The 21,333-nt window shown below is 46.9% G+C and overlaps 4 protein-coding genes across 7 annotated transcripts; all 4 read left to right on the top strand.

Moving 5' to 3' along the window:
- The first annotated feature begins 64 nt into the window (after positions 1–64).
- Positions 65–2,870, top strand: cpb2 (carboxypeptidase B2 (plasma)). Its single transcript, XM_084004393.1, has 11 exons — positions 65–152; positions 391–466; positions 551–675; positions 759–867; positions 1,026–1,127; positions 1,243–1,347; positions 1,455–1,565; positions 1,664–1,754; positions 1,841–2,043; positions 2,157–2,241; positions 2,337–2,870. Exons 1-11 carry the CDS (start codon positions 76–78, stop codon positions 2,549–2,551), a joined length of 1,299 nt encoding a protein of 432 aa, XP_083860519.1. The 5' UTR covers positions 65–75; the 3' UTR covers positions 2,552–2,870.
- rpl31 (ribosomal protein L31) lies at positions 1,169–16,058 on the top strand. Of its 2 annotated transcripts, none has more exons than XM_084004395.1 (5): positions 1,169–1,172; positions 14,772–14,875; positions 15,047–15,172; positions 15,797–15,909; positions 15,995–16,058. In XM_084004395.1, the coding sequence occupies exons 2-5, from the start codon at positions 14,772–14,774 to the stop codon at positions 16,024–16,026; spliced, it is 375 nt and encodes a 124-aa protein (XP_083860521.1). In that variant the 5' UTR covers positions 1,169–1,172; the 3' UTR covers positions 16,027–16,058. The 2 variants fall into 2 exon arrangements, with proteins under 2 accessions (XP_083860521.1, XP_083860520.1); XM_084004394.1 differs by lacking the exon at positions 1,169–1,172 and adding an exon at positions 14,184–14,261.
- zc3h13 (zinc finger CCCH-type containing 13) lies at positions 3,358–12,687 on the top strand. 2 transcript variants are annotated; one of them, XM_084003921.1, is made up of 20 exons: positions 3,358–3,528; positions 4,086–4,256; positions 4,431–4,534; positions 4,650–4,764; positions 5,310–5,421; positions 5,506–5,672; positions 5,802–5,950; positions 6,091–6,291; positions 6,412–6,579; positions 6,680–7,023; positions 7,124–7,618; positions 7,744–7,992; positions 8,106–8,634; positions 8,721–8,833; positions 9,056–10,270; positions 10,391–11,083; positions 11,177–11,320; positions 11,429–11,629; positions 11,781–11,944; positions 12,093–12,687. In XM_084003921.1, the coding sequence occupies exons 2-20, from the start codon at positions 4,095–4,097 to the stop codon at positions 12,294–12,296; spliced, it is 5,529 nt and encodes a 1,842-aa protein (XP_083860047.1). In that variant the 5' UTR covers positions 3,358–3,528; positions 4,086–4,094; the 3' UTR covers positions 12,297–12,687. The 2 variants fall into 2 exon arrangements, with proteins under 2 accessions (XP_083860047.1, XP_083860046.1); XM_084003920.1 differs by having other exon boundaries at positions 8,721–8,917.
- A 586-nt stretch (positions 16,059–16,644) lies between the features above and the next one.
- On the top strand, positions 16,645–20,465 carry chst10 (carbohydrate sulfotransferase 10). 2 transcript variants are annotated; one of them, XM_084004183.1, is made up of 6 exons: positions 16,645–16,739; positions 17,166–17,309; positions 17,395–17,504; positions 17,617–17,842; positions 17,965–18,070; positions 18,213–20,462. In XM_084004183.1, the coding sequence occupies exons 2-6, from the start codon at positions 17,204–17,206 to the stop codon at positions 18,763–18,765; spliced, it is 1,101 nt and encodes a 366-aa protein (XP_083860309.1). In that variant the 5' UTR covers positions 16,645–16,739; positions 17,166–17,203; the 3' UTR covers positions 18,766–20,462. The 2 variants fall into 2 exon arrangements, with proteins under 2 accessions (XP_083860309.1, XP_083860310.1); XM_084004184.1 differs by lacking the exon at positions 16,645–16,739 and having other exon boundaries at positions 17,167–17,309; positions 18,213–20,465.
- Positions 20,466–21,333: the final 868 nt, after the last annotated feature.

Here is a 21,333-nt window from a genome sequence, read left to right as displayed (position 1 = left end):
TTTTAATCAATATGTGTGTCCCTATCCCTGTGGTTGGAACCAACCTCTATCATTTCCAGTCTGGATACTGACATTATGAAGGCTCTTTGGGTTTTGTTTGTTTTAATGAATTTGGACAAACTCCTGAAGACGGGACGCTGCACAGAAACGCAGTAGGTTGATTCGGTGATATTTCTAAGAAAATGTATTTATTTGTTGTGTCAAAGACTGTAGGTAATGATGACGCAAACTCTATAGGTCAGTGACACAATTTGAACAACGCTTCTAAAATTCTGCACCTCACCTTTGGGTGAAAACATTGTGACATATTTGTTTATGATTGGCCCAGAAGGGCCTGCTTCGTTCACGGGGAACATGTCTGGTTTGATGTCTGGTTTTCTTTTCATCCAGAGACCAAATTCTATCAATCACCCCGAAAACACAGGAACAAGTGGACATCTTGAAGAATGTTTCCACTCAATATGAGGTAGAAATTACATTTTTGCTTGTCAGTGATTGTGCTTTGTTTTCTCTCTCTCTGTGAGTCACTATCATACATATTTTCTCCCAGACAGCCTTATGGCAGCCTGTTTCGCCTCAGTACATCAAAGAGGAAACTGAGGTCCATCTGTTTGTCCCAGCAAACAGCTCGGAGGCGGTCGAGTATCTGCTGCAGAAACACGCCATAACACACCAGTATGTTGCTTTCCCAAAAAACACACATTTCTCATTAAAAAGCATTGTATTCATGCCAGCTGTGCGATGCACGTTCATTTCAGGGTGTTACTGGCCAACCCCGACGAGTTGATTGAAATGCAGACGAGGAACGACTCCACCGACCCAAGAAGCGGCGCAACTTTCTACGAGAGATATCACAGTCTGGAGGATGTATGACATGAGAGTCCAGCTTCATAACATTCAGTTTTTTTTGGTTCATTTTGTGTCATCAATTCAACAAATTGTACCTTGTACGCTTCACAAACAGAGTTCATTGCAGGATCAGTGTATTGCCATGTTTACATCTGAACACACTGTGTGCATTGTAGATCTATCATTGGATAAACCGGACCCAACAGGAAAACCCAGACACGGTCAAAGCCATTCTCATTGGCTCCTCGTATGAGAAGCGTCCACTTTACGTTCTGAAGGTACATCATCACCTTCCTCGCTTCCGTGCAAATTAACCAGCCGAATTCATTCTTATTGGAAGTATTACAGTGTGTTTTTAAACTCACGCTCTGAATGAAGTCTCCTCTTCCTCAGTTGTCTGTAAACAACAGGCCAAATAAGAAGGCAATGTGGATTGACTGTGGGATCCATGCAAGAGAGTGGGTCTCTCCTGCTTTCTGCTTATGGTTTGTACAATATGTGAGTATATTTATTGTAGTGTCAGTAGGGTGTGAATGTTTTGCAGTAAATGTATTTTATTATGTTCTATGGGGTCAGTTTTAAAATGAATGTCCTTTCTTGCACAGTCTTTAGCATTTTACAAGGTAAACCAAGACATAACTCACATCCTGGACAACATGGATGTCTACATCCTGCCTGTTTTGAACCCCGATGGATACAAGTACACATGGACAACAGTAAGAGTACATATTTCAGATATTGTTCAGTGCTGGAGCAGTCGTCAAGAAAGCTATTTTACCTAGATTCGGGATCTCCCCTGATTCTTTTGTCTCAGAACAGGATGTGGAGGAAAAACCGCTCCTACAGCAGGGGCAGCCACTGCATCGGGGTCGACCTCAACAGAAACTTTGATTCCAACTGGTGTAGTAAGTCTTCCTCTCACATGACAGCTGGTTATAATCATATATGTCTGTGTAGCATCCGTAAGGTCAAGTGTTTCTGTGCCTTCCAGCGGAGGGAGCCTCTGATGACCCCTGCACTGAGATCTACTGCGGTGCCTTCCCTGAGTCGGAGCCAGAGTCGCAGGCCGTGGCCGACTTCCTGCGCACTAACAAGGACACAGTTCAGCTCTACCTCAGTATCCACTCCTACTCTCAGATGCTGCTCTTCCCGTACTCCTGCACCTTAGATGAAGCAGAGAACCACAAGGACCTGGTGAGCGTTTACACTCATAGCTTACATGATTCTGCATGATTTAAACAAATACACCACACATATATCACCCATAGAACACAGAAACCCATTAAAAGTGTCTTCTTAAAAAAAAGCTTGAGATGGTCCAAGAAGCTGCCCAGAAAATCAGAAGATATTACCGGAACAACTACAAATATGGTTCTGGAGCAAAGACAATATGTGAGTCAGGTTGTTTTAAAAAAAAAAAGCAAAATCAGCTTGACTTGATTCAGTTGCTCCACAATTACACATGAATTTCATTGCCTGTTCCCCAGACTTGGCTCCTGGTGGTTCTGATGATTGGGCGTACAATCTTGGCATCAAATACTCCTTCACATTTGAGCTCCAGGACCGCGGGCGCTACGGCTTCCTCCTGCCACCATCTCACATTTCCCAGGCCTGCAATGAAGCTCTGCTTGCTGTGAAGATCATTGCTCTCAAGGTTATAGAGAAAACACAAGCTCCGGCAAGTCCTGCTGAAACCCTCTGAGCAGTCACGCCTGCTATTATGGTTGAGATTCAATATTTTAAAGGCATTTTGTGAATATAAAAACAGGACATAAGTGTCACATCTTTCTTCTGTTTATCATTACTTACTGAGCACACGTGGAACTACTGTTGTAGTAGTTGAATGCTACATCATCATGCATATATCAAACAGATAATGAATATTATTCTTTGAGATATCAATATCACGGTTATAGGCATGTTATTGATGGTGTTAATAGTGTGTGTGCTTTTAATATACATTCAGTTACGCAAACAGTGATAATGTAATGGGATCTTATACAGCAGCTCTGAATTAAAAATAAATAATACATTTGAAAAACACTTGCTGTGTGAATGTTTAAGTCTGTTCCCATTATAAAAACATAAAGAGACAGAATGTTGGAAATATTTCTTTCTACATGTGGACTTTTATTTTGTAGGAGTTTCACGGAAGAGGAAGTACACTTATTTGCCTTGTAAGCTATAGTGGACTCTGTGAAAATTATATAATCAACGTGTTCCAGCCCAATAATATGAATTTCTAATGATTAAGTATCATGATTTATCATAATCAGCCGTCTAGTGGACACGAGCAGTAACTACACGCATAAACTTCCGCTGAAAACTTACAAAATAAGACATAGCGAGCAAACAAGCTTTTAAACAAAATGCACTATTAATATATGACACATAGTATATTAATCAGTGATTGTGTGTATCATGTTGATAATGCAGCAGCTAAGTTGAACTAATGTGTTGCGATGGGCGGCGGTAATGCGACACCGCGGCGGAGTCCAAACGCGCCTCTACACACCACCGAAGAAGAACAGGGCATATGACGCACACCCTCCGCCAACATGAAGGCACCCAGGGCAGTGTTTGCCTTTGATTTTAAAGAATAAGCCTTGTTATTCCTACAAGTGCTGAATCCGCCGCCACCTGGACTAAAGTAGATGCGACGCCGAATCAATATCTCGGGTGAAACAGCTTTCTTTCTCCGCAAATATCCATCCGGGTACTGTAAGGTGGCTCGAAGGCCCCGCGCTAACATGACACACAGTCGTTAGCTCTTTGCTCAACTAACTTTAGCATTAGCCTAGGTTCGCTTGTTTTTTACAGCACGAGATCGTCGGTTATCACTCGTCTAAACAGCCCGACCTCACCCACACACGCGCATGAATGTAAAACACTCAAACAACAGCGCACACAATAGTCTAGTAAGCTAGCAACTTGGAGCTAGCGTGAAGCTAGCGTGCTCGCTGCAAGTGAGCGAGAAGCTGCTGCACAGACAACAACAGGCAAAGTCATTTGCATGTGTTTGCGTTTCGTGTGTGCAGGAAAACACAGTCAAATCTGCAGATAAACAAGTAAAAACAATGCAAACAATTATTTTATTAGTGATTATTAACAGTTGAATAAGCTCTAGAACATTGAACATTAATATGGGACAGTGATTAATTCTGCACGCAGCTTTAGTCCAATAACTCCTGATATGAGTACTTATTTAACATTACACATTTTGTTCATGTTTCCAGTCCTGCAGAATGTCCAAGATCAGGCGGAAGGTAACAGTGGAGAATTCAAAAACCATATCTGATAGCAGCACCAACACCACGACCAGCAGCACCAGCAACCCCGCCGCCCCCTCCCGCCGGCCCAGTGTGTTTGAAAGACTCGGCCCCAGCACTGGGAGTAATGCTGCTGATGTATGTATCACTAAATACTGCAAAAGTACTTCCAATCGGACAAACCTTGATTCGTAATCCTCACCTCGCTGAAGGAGCTCCTTTTTATTCGTCTGATAAAATGTGTTTTCTGTTTGTGATGTCGGCCGATGGTGTTGCTGTTTCTCATCAGCTTCATATGTACGTATCTTTCAGAGTCACTGCAGAAATTGGCTGAAGACCGGTAATTGCAGTTACGGCAACACTTGTCGCTACACACATGGAACTCAGCCACGAGGCAAAGGATTCAGCTTCAGTCGGTGAGATGGCTTGTTTCGATTTATTTTGGTGTTTTTGTACCTGTGAATCCATTTTATATTTGTTTTTTTTATCAGTCTTGACAGAGAAGTTGTGTGTGTATTTATGTGTGAGCAGGTCAGCCGAGAGACCCACAGGTGATCTGCGGGAGAGGATGAAGAATAAAAGACAGGATGTTGACCCAGAAAACTTGAAGCGAGACCTAGACGAGCCCACATCCCCCACAGCGAGAGTGAGTCCTCTGCTGATTCTTATATAGAATAAGCACCCGACATATTTATTTATTTGTTTATTGTGTTTTGTCCGTCATGAGTGAACAACAGTCTCATCTTATAGCCAGGCATGACACAAAGTCAGAAGGTGGTCCAATCCACAGAGAGCAAAATTCCAGTGTAGTTATTATTTGTTGGGATGGTGTGAGAGCCCTTTTTATGCCATTTTTATTTTATTCATCCGTCTCCTCTGCAGCTTTTGCCGCCGTTAACTTCGCCATGTTCTCCCGATTAGTGGCTCACTTGATTTCTTCACAGCTCAGAGCTTCTGATCGCTCACAGTTGTGTCACTGTTTGTATTCATACCTAATTTATCTCCACATTGTTGATACACATTATAACAACATCCTTCTTCGTACAACCGACATTGGCCTTGGACCATACAAGTTCCCAGGTTCAACTTATTGTTTGGGTACAGAATGTTTTTTGTTACGCTCCCCATGCCGTCTCAACACGGTGTCCGCTGATATGGGTGTCATTCTAACATGTGTTTATCCATCTGCAGCAGAAAGACTCTTCCCGAGGCCGACACAGAGAGAAGGAGGATATCAAGATCACAAAAGAGCGCACCCCAGCCAGCGAAGAAGAGCCCACAGAGTGGGAAACCAATCGTGAAGGTGAGCTTGTTTTGTGACCTGATGATTTGCTAATCTCCGTTTTCGACTGTTCTATAGAAAAAAACACCTTTTTCTACCTTTAAGACTCGGATATTGGTGACTACGACTACGAGTTATCTCTAGAGATGAAGCGACAGAAGATTCAGCGTGAGCTCATGAAATTGGAGCAGGAGAACTTGGACAAGAGGGAGGAGATTGTCATCAAGAAAGATGAGACCCCCACCAAATCGAGAGCCGCCATCGTGCCGAAGGTAAGGAACTAGTTTCTACCTTCAGCAGAGAATGATTTTCAGTATTTAGCCATCTCTACCTCGCTGAAGTAGCTGTCTGCTGGAGGGACGATTTTATTTTCAACCCGATCTGTCATGTCTGTCCTTTAGGCCTCCCCAGAGCCGTTAAGCAATAAAGATTCACCGTCACCCAGGAAGTCCAGTGGATCCCCAAAACACAAAAGTGGAACCAAAGGACCAGGCTCTGGGAAGAAGGAGAAGAAGGCACTCGTGCCCTCACCTGTTACAGAATCTACCAGGTAGGAGTCTGGGTTTGCACTTGTGTTTTATTTCCCAGGATATCTCCAAACCACTCGAAAGTCTTCAGTGACATTTGGTGGAAAGCTGGGCCATTTGGGAAGAGGTATATCATGTGACAGTCCTCTCCTCTTCCACCTAGGCCTTCAAAAGGGAGCCACAGTAAGAAGAAAGGGCCCCGGACCCCCAGTCCTCCTCCCCCGGTCCCCCTGGACCTTCCTGTGGTTGGGAAGAAACACAAAGGCAAGCACAAAAACAAGGAGAAGTCTGAGGAGAAGCAGAAGGACGTGAAAGATCGGGGGCGAGACACAGAAAAACACAAGGAGAAGAAGGAAAAACGCAGGTACGTTGTGGCTCTGGACTGTGGCGTAATCACAATGAAGCTGGTTCTTCTTATTAGTGTTCTGCATGGTATTTTATACAAGGAATTCTCTTTTTGAGCCTTTTCCTGTGTCGTTTATAGGGACCGATCAGACAGCTCCCATAAGGCCAAGCGGTCAATGACATCAGAGGAGCGTTCTGGAAGTGTCTCATCTCCCTCGAGGGGCAATTCCCCCCCAGCCAGGAAGAAATCCCCCTCTCCTAAAGCTTCGTCACATAAGACCTCTGCACTGGTCTCCCCTCCTCGCAGGTTAGCGCACCGGTTCTTTACTCTGCTATTATTTGGTAATGATCACAGCATTATGGTTTCGCCAGTAAATGCCAGGAAATAACATCCTTTGTCACTGCAGGTCACCCTCTCCTCCACGCCACCAACGCTCCCCCACTCCTCCCCGCCACCACTCCCCCTCCTCCCACTCGGGTTCCTCGGCCCAGCGGCACTCCTCGTCTCCGCGTCGACGCCGCTCGTCCTCTCCCGCCTACCACCGGAGCACAACAGCCCCAACCTCCGCCTCCTCCCCTCCGAGTTCCCGGCGCTCCCGATCACCTCCCGCCTCCCACAGCGCCTCCTCACCCCACCGCCGGTCTGACAGATCGAGCCCCAGCCAGCGCCACTCCAGGGGCCGCGAGAGGAGCCGCGGTGAAAGAGAGAGGAGTCCGCCTGTCCAGGAGCACAGACACGAGCGCAGAGACGGTAACTAGAACTGTGTTTTCTTGTTTCATTCATTTTTGCATTAAATGCTTCAGAGTGTGTTTAAGTCTTTAAATATTTCATTTCATCCCCATTTCAACAGAAAGCCGCAGCAAGCGAGAGAAGGACAACCTCCGCGATGAGCGGGACTATGACTCTGAACAGGTCTCATCACGGGACCCCCGCGAGGACCGAGAGACCAGAGAGGCTCGCGAGCGACGGGACGTTCGTGACCGAGGGAGGGAAACGACTCGAGACTCTCGCGACCACCGAGACAACAGGGACGTGAAAGACTCCAGGGACAGCAGGACAGAGACCCGCTCCAGTCGAGAGTCCCTGGAGCAACGTGACCGCGAACGGGAGCGAGAGAGGGATCGGGAGAAGGAGAGGGATAAGGACAGAGAGCGAGAAAAGGACAGAGAGAGGGAGAGGACGGACACTCACAGGAAGGAGGAACAGGCTCAGGAGGACAGGAGCTGTGGGAGAGGTCATGGGCGTGAAGATGGAGGGAGATCTGAAGGAAGGACAGAAACCAGGACAGACAGAACTGAGCGAAACGGACGAGGAAGAGGACGTGCTACTGAAACATCCGATAAAGGCAAGAACTGACATTTCATATAGCCTTCCTTTCCATTTTTTTTATGTAAGAAAATGTTGGGTAAGCTTCTGCCTTCTGTGTCCTATGTATCGTAACTTTTAAAGTAATCTTTTATCTCCTTTCAGGTTCAAACAGAAACTCCCGGGGTTCCCAACTGGAAAGCAGCCATGACAACTGGGAGTCACGGAGCAGCGCGGCGCGTGAACGGAGCGTAGAGAGGAGCGCAGATCGCAGTGCTACCGAACGGAGCTCTGAGAGGGGTTCAGACCGGGATCGCTATGAGGGTGACAGGAGAGCAGAGCAGGCCCGAGACTCCTCATACGATAGGAGAGGAGGGCACGGAGAGCGGGATCGCAGAGACAACAGAGAGAGAGGTGGAGTTTATGGTTTAAGCCTGTACAAAATCCCCATAACATTTAGTATATTATGTATGTTTTTATTTAAAATGAGTTTGACTTAGCTTTTTTTAATTTTCTGTTTCCTCCAGATCAAAGAGCAGCCTCCCCAAACAGACATCAGGGGAGATCAGAGGAGTCTGAGAGGGAGGAGAGGCGGGAGGAGCGCCGGACCGACAGGACCGAAGAGAGGAGAGATGACAGGACCCGCGACCGGGAGCGAGAGAGGGAGAGAGACAGGGAGCGGGAAAGGGAGAGGGAGAGAGAGAGGGAGAAGGAGAAGGAGAGGGAGAGGGAAAAGGAGCGGGAGAAGGAGGCCGAGAGGGAGCGGGCCAGGGAGAGGGAGCGAGAGAGGGAACGAGAGAGGGAGAGAGAGCGAGAGAGGGAAAGGGAGAGGGAGGAGCGGGAGAGAGAGAGGGAAGAACGGGAGAGGGAGAGGGAAAGGAAGGAGCGAGAGAGGGAGCGGGAAAGAGAGAGGGAAAGGGAGCAGCGGGAGAGAGAGAGGCAGCGGGAATGGGAGGAGAGGGAGAGAGAGAGAGGGAGGGAGGAAAGGCGGGAGAGGAGGGATGACACCAGGGACGACCGCTCCTTAAGAGACACCCGGGACGACCGCAAGACAAGGCATGTATCGACCTGCTCATTCATTCTTACATGTCCGTTAATGCAAGAAGACCCTTTTTAATAACTCCTCTTCTCTCCCTTTATAGCCGTAAGAGGCCCAGGGTGGAGAGCAGCCCCAGCCCCCGGGCCTCGCCGAAGCGAGCGCCTCGGGACCTCAGTCCCGCAGACAGCGATGGCTACAACAGTGCGGAAGAGAAAAGTGAGCGTCCAATGGGCAGAGGGCAGGCCAAGCTTCACCCACAGCCCCTCCTCCCCAGCCCAGTGTGTCTGCATCCATCTGACAGTGGGGAAATCATTTTTGCAAGGACTAACACTTATTTTATCGCAAATACCTCCAATGGGATACCTCACGGGGATATTTGACTGATTGCTTTGACGCTCTGAAAGTATTGAGTGTGGTTTTGTGTCTGTTCGTGTGCAGGTGGGGATAAAAGTCGCATGGTGAGCCAGGTGGTGCGGCCGCAGGACACCTTGTTGCGTTCTCCACCGAGGGCTGCCCCGTCCGATGAGAAGCCCAGTCACTGGAAGGAGGAGGAGCGCAGAGGAGCCGGGGACAAAAGGGACGCACGCAGCCGCCATGAGGAGCCGGAGCCCCGCGGGGAACGAAGCAGAGGCGGCGACAGACGAGGCGAGCACCTCGCAGACGCACCAGCCGATTCCCGTAGCAGAGGAAGAGACCAGCGAGAGTCCACGTCGCCTCCCCCCGCTCCCTCAACCATCGCCACTGGCAGTGACGACAGAGACACTGCTGGCTCCCAGGCCCACGAGGAGGGTAAAAAGAAGACAAAGTCGCAGAAGAAGGGCTTGAAAAAGGTTCGCAAAGAAGAGGACGTCAGCGGTGGCACCAGTCTGAGTGGTGTAGGAGATCGTCTGAACCCTGAGCCCCCAGCCAGTGCTCCTATAGAAGCACCTCCACCCATACACTCGCCCAGGAAAGTAGCAAAGAAGAAGGCACTTGACCGGAAGAGGAAACGGTCACGAGAAGGAGAATCTGATGTGTCTGATGAGGATTTATCTGCCCCTCAACCACTTAATAAGAGGAAGAGAGGTCCCCGTACGCCGCCACCCTCGATGAGGCTCGATCACCGCAGCGCTGCAGGCAACACGGAGCCACCTCCTCTCTCCAAAATGGACAACTTCAGTGACTGGTCAGATGAGGAGGTGTCGGACCGAGGAGGACCACTTGAAACGCATGCTCCCCCAGCTCCTGCAGAGCTTCTTAAAAGAGCTGGTGGTCCCAGAGCGGGCAGGGACAGGGAGCGCTGCAATCCTCCCATTGCCCCTCTGCTCCCCCAAGAGCCTCCGATGTTGCTGCCGACTCCGCAGCCCCTCATGTCGCAGCCCTTGCTCCGCAAGCTTCCCCCGGAGCCGACGCGCAGCAGCAGCATGGGGAGCAACCAGAGCCGCACGTCGTCCAGGCGCCTGCGGTCACCCTCCAACGAGTCGGCCCATCGAGATGACCCCCAAGGCCCACGGCCACGGCCGGGCCGGCTGCAAGGCGCCAACTCTCGGGACCGCGAGAGGGAAAGGGAGCGCGAGAGAGAGAGGCCGGTCGTGAACGAACCCCCAGCGGCCGAGAGGAAGTCTCGGATTGACCAACTGAGGAGAGGAGAGCCCAGCCGCAGCACCTCCTCAGGTAGATAAAGACTAGATCTTGACATTTTAACAACCAGAAACCATTTGTAAACTCTACTGCCAGTAAAAACACTGAATTCTGATCCCAGCCTAACGTGTATGTATCCCTACTGTCTTACAGACCGGCAGGATTCCCGCAGCCACAGCTCCAGGCGCAGCTCTCCTGACTCTGAGAGGCAGGCCAGGTCCCGCGCCGGCTCCTACGACAGTCGGGAACGGGAGCGAGACCGGGAGCCGTTTGAGCGGGAACGAGACCGGAAGGATCTCCGGCCTCAGCAGCAGCAGCAGCAGCAAGTGCTGCAGCAGCAACAGCAGCCGCAGCCGCCCATGCTCCTCCAGCAGCCCCTACAACAACACAGAGACTGGGAGCCTGAACCTAGAGACTGGCAGAGCAGGGGACGGGAGCCCCTCCTGATGCGTCCCGGGCGGGAGCCTCTCCTGAGAGAGCGGGACATCAGGGACAGGGAACGCTTACTCCCTGATGGACTCATCCAGCAGCACGAGCGGGAGCGGGAAAGGGAGAGGGAGCGGGAGAGAGACAGTAGGGGCGACAGAGGCGGCGACCGAGAGAGGGAGCGGATGATGATGATGATGGACCTGCCGCCCCATGGGGACCCTCGAGCTCCAGGACGAGGTGACCCGAGGGGCGATATGAGAGGAGACCTGCGAGGGGACATGATGAGACAGGAGAGGAGCGAATACGAGCCTCTGCTGCCAAGAGAAGCCTTCAGTCCTCTAGAGCCGGAGAAACCAAGCAACAGTCACCATCTCATGGGAGAGCAGCGGGAGCTGGCGAAGACGGACAGCATTGATGGTAAGAAGAGCCGGACACGTGTGCGTTCTTTTTTTTTTTAATGCCACATTTCCAACAGGGATTTAAAAGAATGTTTACGTGCTGTGTTCTCAGGAGACGACGATGGGAAAGAAGACGATGGGCAGTCAGTCGCGTCTGTGGGAGAAGAGTATGAACCAATCAGTGATGATGAGCTCGACGAAATACTGGCCGACAGTCAGAAAAAGGAAGATCAGCAAGACGATGAAAAAATGACAGGTACGAGGAAGGGATTGATAGGTTTCTTTCCACTATTTGAACAGGAATTCTTACTGAAATCTGAGAGCGCTGACATTCATATTATCGGCAACACTTTTAAAAAAACAGGTCCCCTGGACGTCATCGACGTGGACTGGTCCAGCCTGATGCCCAAACAGAAGCATGAACCCCGGGCAGCGGGGGCAGCTTTGCTCCGCTTCACCCCAGGGGCTGTGCTTCTCCGGGCGGGCATCTCCAAGCGCCTTGCTGGGCCTGCGCTCATGGAGCAGGTCAGAGAGGTGTGCAAGACTGAGCTGGATGACCCCAAAGGTGAGAGTTTGACGTCTTCAGAATTATAACATCAGTGCGTGTTCGGGGTTTTTTTTTAATCAAAATTGATTACATAACATAACATTTGAATCATCATTTCAAGTTTGTGTTGTGGGATCTATTCATCTTAAACTATGTCAACTCTGTCCAGATGCTGACAAGCTGTTTGAGCATGACCTGGGGGCTCTGAATATGGCAGCCCTGAACAGGCGGGTGGAAAGGGCCGGTTTACTGAGGAACCTCGGGCCCTGCTGCAAGGCCCTGTGTGCTCGTAGGGACTTCGCCATCCGCCGGCAGCTGTTAAAAAACGACATGGTATGTATCATACAATCGCTGACGGGACATTGAAGTTAACACTGCAGTTTCTTTGTGGTTATCTTGGCTGTATTTTCTCTGGATGTAATTCATATAGACTGACCGTTTAACTGCATTAAGAGAGACGTGTTTGAATCTCCTTCTTCAGGGCCTAACCAAGCAGTACCCCACCACGCCTGTGGTAGACAACGAGCTGCTGCAGATGAGCATGCGTCTCTTCAGGAGGACCATGGCCGGCCAGGCTCCAGGTCCAGAGCGGGCCGACGGTGGGTCGGCGCCGGCGGCCGCCGAGGTGGCTCCGGCTGTTAGTAGTAAGCTCAGCACGGCACAGCCTGAGGTTTGTGTGTCCTGAGAGAAGTGGGTTGAATTAGTCAAACACATGAAAGTGACCACGTCTGACTCTCCCTGACTCTGTCCAATTTCATTTTATACATTGCATTTTTAGTCATGAGACGAAATAAAGGAAAATGGCAAAATTGTGAATCTTAACCCAGTTATGCTTTACATGTATGGCCGATCTGCAAATGCTGTGCCATAAACTCCTGGACATTCGAGCCTCTGGTGTGTTACGAGAAGCATAAAACACACCGAAATGACTGTTTCTTTATTTGGTGCATAACAATGTTTTAGAGCAGCTTTTTAACTGTCATTTACTCCTGCCTAACCACGTTCAAATGACTGTTTTGTTTTCGTACATTGTGCATTGGTTGCTATGACTGTGCATTAAAATGGTTAGATGTTGATTTTCGTAACGGGTCTTTTGCTTTGTATGAAGTGACTGTTCAGCTGTCAAATAATGTGATGTTATTACTACTTTTGTTTACGTCATATTACAAAGTATCTGCGGAGCAAAGCTATAGTGTTGGAACCTCCTGCAGGGACTTGAACGAACGTTTCTCACAAATAAGCACTGCCAAACTATTCCTTCATTGAATGTAATCTGTTGAAACTGTTGATGTGTTTTGTTTTTGAATGGTTTGGCAATGTCTCCCTGAAATGAACTGAATGAGTGCCGAGCACAAGCATAGACTGCAGAGTACCAGATCAACCAGCACTGCCATGTGGAATTCCTCCTAACGTTCACCAGCCCACACCATCAAAAAAGGAGCCAAAATGTTCTCAAAAGGAAGAGACACTAGACTGCTTAAATTAAAAAAAAGACGAAAAAATGACGGAAAGGATAATAATTGGAACTTTTACATCATGTGTTCCGATGGTTGACCATCCAGAGTATAAAAAAAGACATAGAGATGGATTAACTGAACCTCTGGGATGCGTTTGTATCAACGATCTTAGTTCAACGAGTGACACTTGAAAAGAGCAGGTCTTGCATGCTGAGTGCTTGGATACATTCAACGGACAAATCGGCATCAGTGTTGCTCTGAAACAGCTTAAAGAACATAATACAAATGGGGGATGGCTGTTATCTTAGAGCCTTGGACTCAACGTGACACCTCCGCCCGGGCCATGTAACTGTGAATTGTGACATTCCAGACGTGGAGAGATTGGGCTCTGGTGTAGCCTGCTATCTTTAAGTCTGACCACAACTCTTTTCTTACCACATATTTATTTTGTCTAAGGTTCAAGGTCAACTTTGAGATGTGCAAGTAATATCTGACTTAACGCTGTATTTTTATTTTTTTTCTTTCTGTAAAATAAAGCTAGAATTACATTTTTACATTGTGATGACATTTTACAAAATAAGGACAACATGGGTCCCGAAGAATCTGGTGTATCAGGATTACCACAGTGCACTTTGAGGTAAGTGCTGAAAGCGACATAAAGCCACAACCACTTTAGTGTTGTTGTAAATAATTGTGGAAACCCAATTGTATTATATATGCAATGGTGTTAAAATTCCAATTATATCTGAGGTCTGATGCCAGTGTCTTAGCTGTTTTTTTAGACCTCATGAGCCTAAATAAAATCAAATATATCTCTTATGAACCATTGAAATGCTTATTTTCTGCCTTCAACTGGTTCAAAGCCTCACAATTCATGATTTTGTGTCATACAATTGCAATGGCCCATTTATTGCTTTTACCTTAATTGCAATAATACTGACTTATTCAAAAGAATAACAAATGATGACGTAAGCAGAATAGAGAAGTATTTATATGGCATTTATTTTAGAGACCACGTTTTTTTTTTAGTATCTTCATTGTCTTGTTTTGCTCACTAATTGGCGACGTCTGTCCCCGGAACCTTTCCTCGTGGAGTAGTTGTTGACGCACATATTAGACGGACCGGTTTCCTTTACCCACAATCCTCCGCTTCAAGTCCGTCCTTCCGACTTCCGCCTCAACAACAAGCCGAAGTGAGTAATTTTTTCGGAAATTATTTTCTTTACAATCTATCGCCATCCTGCGATATTAAAGACACAATCGACCGCATACGTTTAGTTAAGACACACATTAGTGTTGCATTCTCATTTCCTCGAGGTTTTTGATGAGTTTTGACATATTTTAAGACATTTAAAAACGAGGAACGGTACGGCATTGATTCGAGTGGATTTAATTTGCCCCGCGGTCCATTTACCATTACAATTTGAGCCTTAGACTGTATTATATGCTTTTGTAAAGTAAATCACAGGCAACAGTTACACGTTAACGTTGCTATTTTAACTGAAGTTATATTTTTCTTACCCCTAAGCCTACAGGTTAGCTTGCGTTAAGGAGTAGCATTATAGCGAATTAGCTTTATGCTAACGTTGCAAAACTAATCAAGTTCAATTTAAGCTAATGGTGCTTTTTTTACCCCCTCAAAGTGCTCAGGTGTAATAAAAGCTGACACTTTATATGACATGCATGTGTTTTTTCCTCTGTAGATGGCCCCAACCAAGAAAGGAGAGAAAAAGAAGGGCCGTTCAGCCATCAATGAGGTGGTGACCAGAGAGTACACCATCAATGTCCACAAACGCATCCATGGAGTGTGAGTGCTGCATGTGTTTATTGTGTTATGACATATGTCCATCACCTTACACAGCTGTCTTAAATAGATAACATAGATCATTAAGCTGCAATGAAATAACAGTCAAAACGAATACTGGAATTTGGTCTGTTCAGTGTGTTTAATGGTGTTAACTATTTTGTTTTAATATAGGGGTTTCAAGAGGAGGGCTCCCCGTGCCATCAAAGAGATCCGCAAGTTCGCCATGAAGGAGATGGGAACTCCTGATGTCCGCATCGACACTCGCCTCAACAAGGCAGTGTGGAGCAAGGGTGTCAGGTGAGACCTTGACAGTCCTCACACCTGAGCAAAAACAATGCATAGTCAGCTTGGATGTTACAATCTGTGTTTAGATGTTTGTTTTGCATAATTCTCACTACAGGTTCATTTTATTTACTTTTAGAGGCAATTACATTTTACAATATCAATCTGAGCAGCTCAAGACATGTTGTACCTTCTGTTCACATTGCTAAGAAGTCACTATGGTTAATTTTAATAAAGGTATTTAGAACAGGACACATCCTGAATGCCTGAATTATGAATATCCAAGTGGCTGGAGGACTTATTATTAATACTGTCATCAAGGGGGGTAAAGAGAGAAAAATACTGCTTTCCCAGGTTATTGTTTGCATATATTGTTTACGTACTTGGAGCCTCTGAACGATTGTCTTTTATGGATGGTAGGACAGTGTGTTTGCAGTCTGTGGTGCACTGCTGTAGTTAAAACCAAATAGTCCTTGCACGTTATACCAGCTGGTTGTTGGTTCGATTATATTTTAAATGTTTACACACTGTTAAATTGGAGTCACAACTCATCTGCTGGTCACAGTCATGGTTGTGGCAACATATTGAAGAGTTTGTATTGAGTGAAGATGGTAACTTTATATTATGTGTGTTATGCAGGAACGTGCCGTACAGGATGCGCGTACGGCTGTCCAGGAAGCGTAATGAGGACGAGGACTCTCCCAACAAACTGTACACCCTTGTCACGTATGTCCCTGTCACGACATGCAAAGGTAAATGCACCACTAACTGATTTTGTCATTCACCTGCAGAATTAACAAGGACATGTCATTAATCTGTCCCTTCTTTGTTCAACAGGTCTGCAGACAGTCAATGTGGATGAAAACTAAACTCTGCAAGTCAAATAAATAAAATAAAAGGACCTCTTGTATTGTCTGTCTTTTGTTTTTGCACCTAACTGAATGTTTTATTGGTATATGTAAATGCTGTTGGCTATGAAATTAAGTCTTAAAATTGCAAGACGACTACAACCAAAGCCAATACCCTGAAAACAAATACTTTAGAAAATGACCTTTTCACAGTAAAGAGGGTTTATCAGGGATGCACACAGACCTAAAACTTGTTTTTTCTGTATACAATTGTAGTATTTGTAATTTTTTTTCATCTCATCTCATCGTCTACCACTTATCCGGAGTCTGGTTGCGGGACAGCAGCTTTAAGATTGTAAATGGATGCACCATCAGCACACACTGACAACTCTGTACTTTATATGACTAATTTTCGGCCATGAATTTTGGGAATATGGCCATAAACGTCACCATGTCTAAACCACGGCTGTTTCACAGTGCATGAAGTAGCTTTAGATGACGTCGTCACCAGACTAGACATGACCAAATTCACAAATTAAAACAGCAGGGGACATTGATGGAAAAACCCTGCTAATATGACAGTAAATTAACTTGCGTTACCACGTGGCGCCGCTAGTGGGAGCCATTTAGCAGTATGGTGTTGTGAACAACGGGCGAGAGGACGCGAGGAGCCGATGGCAGCGGTGTTTCATGCAGTTTGCTCCTCCACGAAGTTGCCGTAACTCACTAAGAAGGTACGAAACAAGGTTCCCATGTCACTTTTAACGCTGAATGAATCCCGCCGAGGCAGACGAGCGAAGCTCCATCGTGAGCTCAAGTTGTCCGCTTCGTGTCCGGGAGGGAAAGGTGTGGCTAGCTGGTCGGCTAACAAACTGACCAGCTAGCTAGCTTGAACACAATTCACGGTTGCTACTCTGTTTGGATACGCTAACATTAGTCGTTGATGGCGATTTATATCAATGTAAAGCACTAGCCCTGATACAGTATCATGCTGTAGCTAGTGAAGGAGACCTCCAGCTAACTCGTCCAACTTGTCACGCAGGTGACGTGAGACGTTAGTTTAGCTTGTTTACTTTCAGGACGTCGGTATTAGCAGCAGTGTTGCCAGGCACTAATGTAAGCTAGCAGCTAGCTCATCAGTCATGTGTGTGTGTGTGCAGGTGGGAGCGCCGCTCAGTGTTTCCATGGCCGGCGGCTGATGGGGGAAGCGATGCGGCACCACTGGCTGCTCCTCGGGGCTTGCGGCTGGGTGCTGCTCATCCTGATGTTCGTCACCAAGTTCATCAGCTTCAGAGCTGTAGATGGTAAGCTGGTGGCGGGTTTCCATGGCCACAGTCAGCTACAGCGGCCACTGCGATCAGACCGCCTGTGTTGATGTGTGTTTTTCAGACTATGGAGAGAGGGTTGGAGGGCAGAGTTGGACAGTGCCAGGCACCAAGGTGGTTAAACCCGTTCCTGTTTCCAGGCCAGAGAAACCAGCTCCAAAGCCCTCCAATCAGGTGACCAATGCAGCTAATGTGTTTCCCCCACTCATTTGAATTTTTGTAAAGTATTTTCTCCTCTGCAGCAACATCACAATAGTGATATTAGTGTCATATGTGTGTTTCTCAGCCCTCAGCGGTTCCCACAGAAACGGATTGGCAGTCGGTCGTCGAGAGGAGACTGGAGTTGCTCTCGACTGTATGTAAGAACAGCAGCCTCAGGAATCTGACTCACGTCTCCATCAGCAAGTTTGTCCTGGACCGCATCTTTGTCTGCGACAAACACAAGATCTTGTTCTGCCAGACGCCTAAAGTGGGCAACACCCAATGGAAGAAGGTCCTCATTGTGCTCAATGGTAAGTGTGGGTCGGTTGAAGGTACAATGGAAAACAAAAACACGGCGCTGTATACTAGCTGGGATTCAAGGTGTGTTGTTTAATTTGCTAATTCAGTTGACTTATGTTATTTACAATGGCAGGAGCATTCCCGACTGTGGAGGAGATCCCAGAAAATCTTGTTCATGACCACGAGAAGAACGGCCTGCCTCGTCTCTCTTCACTCACGCCGCAGGAAATTACTCACAGGTTTGTTAAGACTTACTGTGATAGATATAGACTCGTCTGGGCCATAGAGTAGGATGTGCTCCAAGTTACCGTGGATGTCACACACTTGCTGTTTCCATCCAATCACTAAAAAAAATGTCATCACTTTTATGTGCCTCAACAGATTAAGCTCTTACTTTAAATTTTTCATCGTGAGAGACCCGTTTGAGCGCCTGATTTCTGCATTCAAGGACAAGTTTCTGAAGAACCCCCGCTTTGAGCCTTGGTACAAGCACGACATCGCCCCGGCCATCATCCGCAAGTACCGCAAGAGCCACCGCGACAGCGACCTTGCCACCTCCGGCCTGCACTTCGAGGACTTTGTCCGTTACCTGGGTGATGCGGAAGGCCGTCACCGCATGGACCGGCAGTTCGGCGAGCACATTATTCACTGGGTGACCTATGCGGAGTTATGCGCGCCGTGTGAAATACACTACAGCGTGGTGGGCCACCACGAGACTCTGGAGCAAGACGCCCCCCACATCCTCAAAGCAGCGGGCATCGACCATCTGGTGTCCTACCCGGCCATTCCTTCAGGCATCACCCGCTACAACAGGAGCAAGGTGGAGCAATACTTCTCAGGCATCAGCAAACGGGACGTCAGGCGTCTGTACGCACGGTACCAGGGTGACTTTCACCTGTTTGGTTACCCAAGCCCGAGCTTTCTACTGAACTAAAACGGATTAACACTGAGTTTTTCATATACTCATCTCAGCGTCTTTGGTTTACTGAGACAGAGGTGTATTGTAGCTGACCGACATGAAAAGGCTGGTGTGGAGTAGATGGTACACTGTAATGTGGAGACACGGTTGTGGCTGCATTTGCAATAACAGAAAAGTGTGCAATGTTCATCTGTTACGCTGTTGAATGGAGTGAGGAGCTGTAACTGATTAGTGTCAGAAACCTGCAGTGTTATGATACAGTAAAGAGGAAAAACGTTAGATCACGTGGGGAAAAATTCAATATATAGATCTAATACAGGTACAGAACATGTTTGCTGTCTTATATTTAATGTTCATGAAGGAGTTATCCTCATGTGAAAGAGGCGCAGGGATACAGGCCCGTTTCCCTGTAATGTAGCTATTATACTGCAATGTACGGATCACCAGTTTCAAGGATTCATCCAGTCGAAAGCTGCGGACAGTGCTGCGTGTCTTTTCTGTACTTCTTTCTCTTCATGCTAGACGTAGACGAAGATAGTCTGTATCAGGGATGCTAACACATTTTTGGACATAACAGATTGACCTGCAATTCTTTTCGTTGATGTTTTTAAGAGCTAGAAATCAGATTTTTTTTTTACCTTTTTGAGTTTTTGCTTGGTGCAAATCCTTAAAGGGATGGTTTTGGTTTGCAGCTGGTTGTTGGTCACCCTCAACTAGACAGGAGATACTGCACACAGGCTAAGCAGTGTCCTGCTATGGCAAAAGCATGTAAAACACTCCAACTGATAATGCTTTGTTTTGTTTCTGAGTAGTCCTTTCTTTTAGGTGTCTAAAATAAGTTTACGTACCTTATTCGACTCCACTGCAAAACCCCTGAAGTTAATGTCTTGCACTACGCAAAAAAATGTCATGAAATACTTTTGACACTGAAACAAGACAGGGGTCCGGCCCTGATTCATAGTGTAGCCTTTGTCCTGGTTGTTCTGCCTTTTACTGAAACTGACGAAAGACATCCAACACTTTTGACTCCATTTATTCAGCTGTTAACCGCACTGGGACACTGAAGGAAACTGGTAATGGATTTTAAAGTGATCCATTTTCTATCAGAAATGTACTGTGTAAATGTTCTTAACATGACTTTCAACTCAACATTTGTATTCCATGTTGCTATTTATAATACGGTATGATTAACCTGACAACGGTGTCCTAATTGTAAGACGGCGCTGCTGCCGCCATGGCGACCTTTTGGACAGGCGGCCGCAATACAAGGACAAGAGTTGGTAATAAAGTTCCATGTGAAATAATGCGGTGTTCCTTTTTACTAAAAGAAACGCCATGTTTTAATGTCTTTTGTGAACAAATTGTTGTGAGCTCTGAGAAAATGCAAATAACATCATGGTTTGTATATGTCGCTGCAATAATGTCAAGTATCCACAAGGTGGCAGTAAACCATTTCTAGTCGTTGAGAAGCCACATCCCTGTTGAACCCTCGGAATAAATGTCACCACATAGGGTTGTTGACATTGACATTTGAACCATGATAAAGAACAATGAATTCAAACCGATATGTGGGCAACAAACACCTGATGACAGTGTGGGGCGGAGCAGTATGTACGTTATGGGTGTCGTCTGCACAAGCTTACCTCCTGTTGGATGGATTTAAGGTGCTTTACAGAGCTTAAGTGTCAGTTAAATGTCTTAAGAGTTACACTGAGGGCCTTAAGTTAAGGGTGTGTGTGTGTGTGTGTGTGTGTGTGTGTGTGTGTGTGTGTGTGTGTGTGTGTGTGTGTGTGTGTGTGTGTGTGTGTGTGGTTGCCTCTGTCTTCCCGTCAGACTGGTTTGCCCTGCCCCGCCATTTGAATGTTGAAGTTTGTTTAACCAAAAGCTTAGCGTTGACTGTTGGATTTGTGTGAATATACATGTACATATATGTATTTACATGTACATAACTATCTATATAGATATATGTATATATTTGCTGTGTGCTGGGTCTGTAGAAAACAGGGTGCCTGCTCGGACTGAGCACTCACACATTTCCCATTATTAAGGAAGTGCATGGTGTGATGAAACACTATTACTTGCACTAGCTCACTATTTGAAGAAGGTGGGTTAAAGGCCAGCAGTATACATCTGGCTTGAGTGATGAAGAAAAGGAAGTAACCCTATTTGCCACTGCACTACCCAGCATCCCTCCTGAGATTGCTCACTTGCCACACCCATGATTACCAATATTGACACGCGGTCCATGCGCATGTCCGTGAGGATGCTGAGAGGAGGGGGGGGGGGGGGTATATGTGCCTCACCTACCCCATCGCCCGCGTGTATTGTTTCTATCCAAACATGCAGATGTGTATTAAAGTGATAATGGAGAGTGTTGTGTGGACAGTGCATTAGAGATCATCCCTCCTGGATGTGCCGAGGCCCAGCCCTTCTCTTTCTGCGTGAAGCCGACCGGCTTCCTGTGTTTGTGCGGTTCGGAATCAAAGCCGCGTCAAGTCGGACAGAAGCAGGCAGGATGAAAGCGGAAGTGAGGCAGTTTGGCTTTCAACATAAAATATTTTTCGAAGAACGAAATCGCATAAA

This window comes from Eutrigla gurnardus (genome assembly GCF_963514095.1).
Source record: "Eutrigla gurnardus genome assembly, chromosome: 24".
In the NCBI taxonomy this organism is placed as follows: domain Eukaryota; kingdom Metazoa; phylum Chordata; class Actinopteri; order Perciformes; family Triglidae; genus Eutrigla; species Eutrigla gurnardus.
This window is presented reverse-complemented; position numbering and strand designations above follow the sequence as displayed.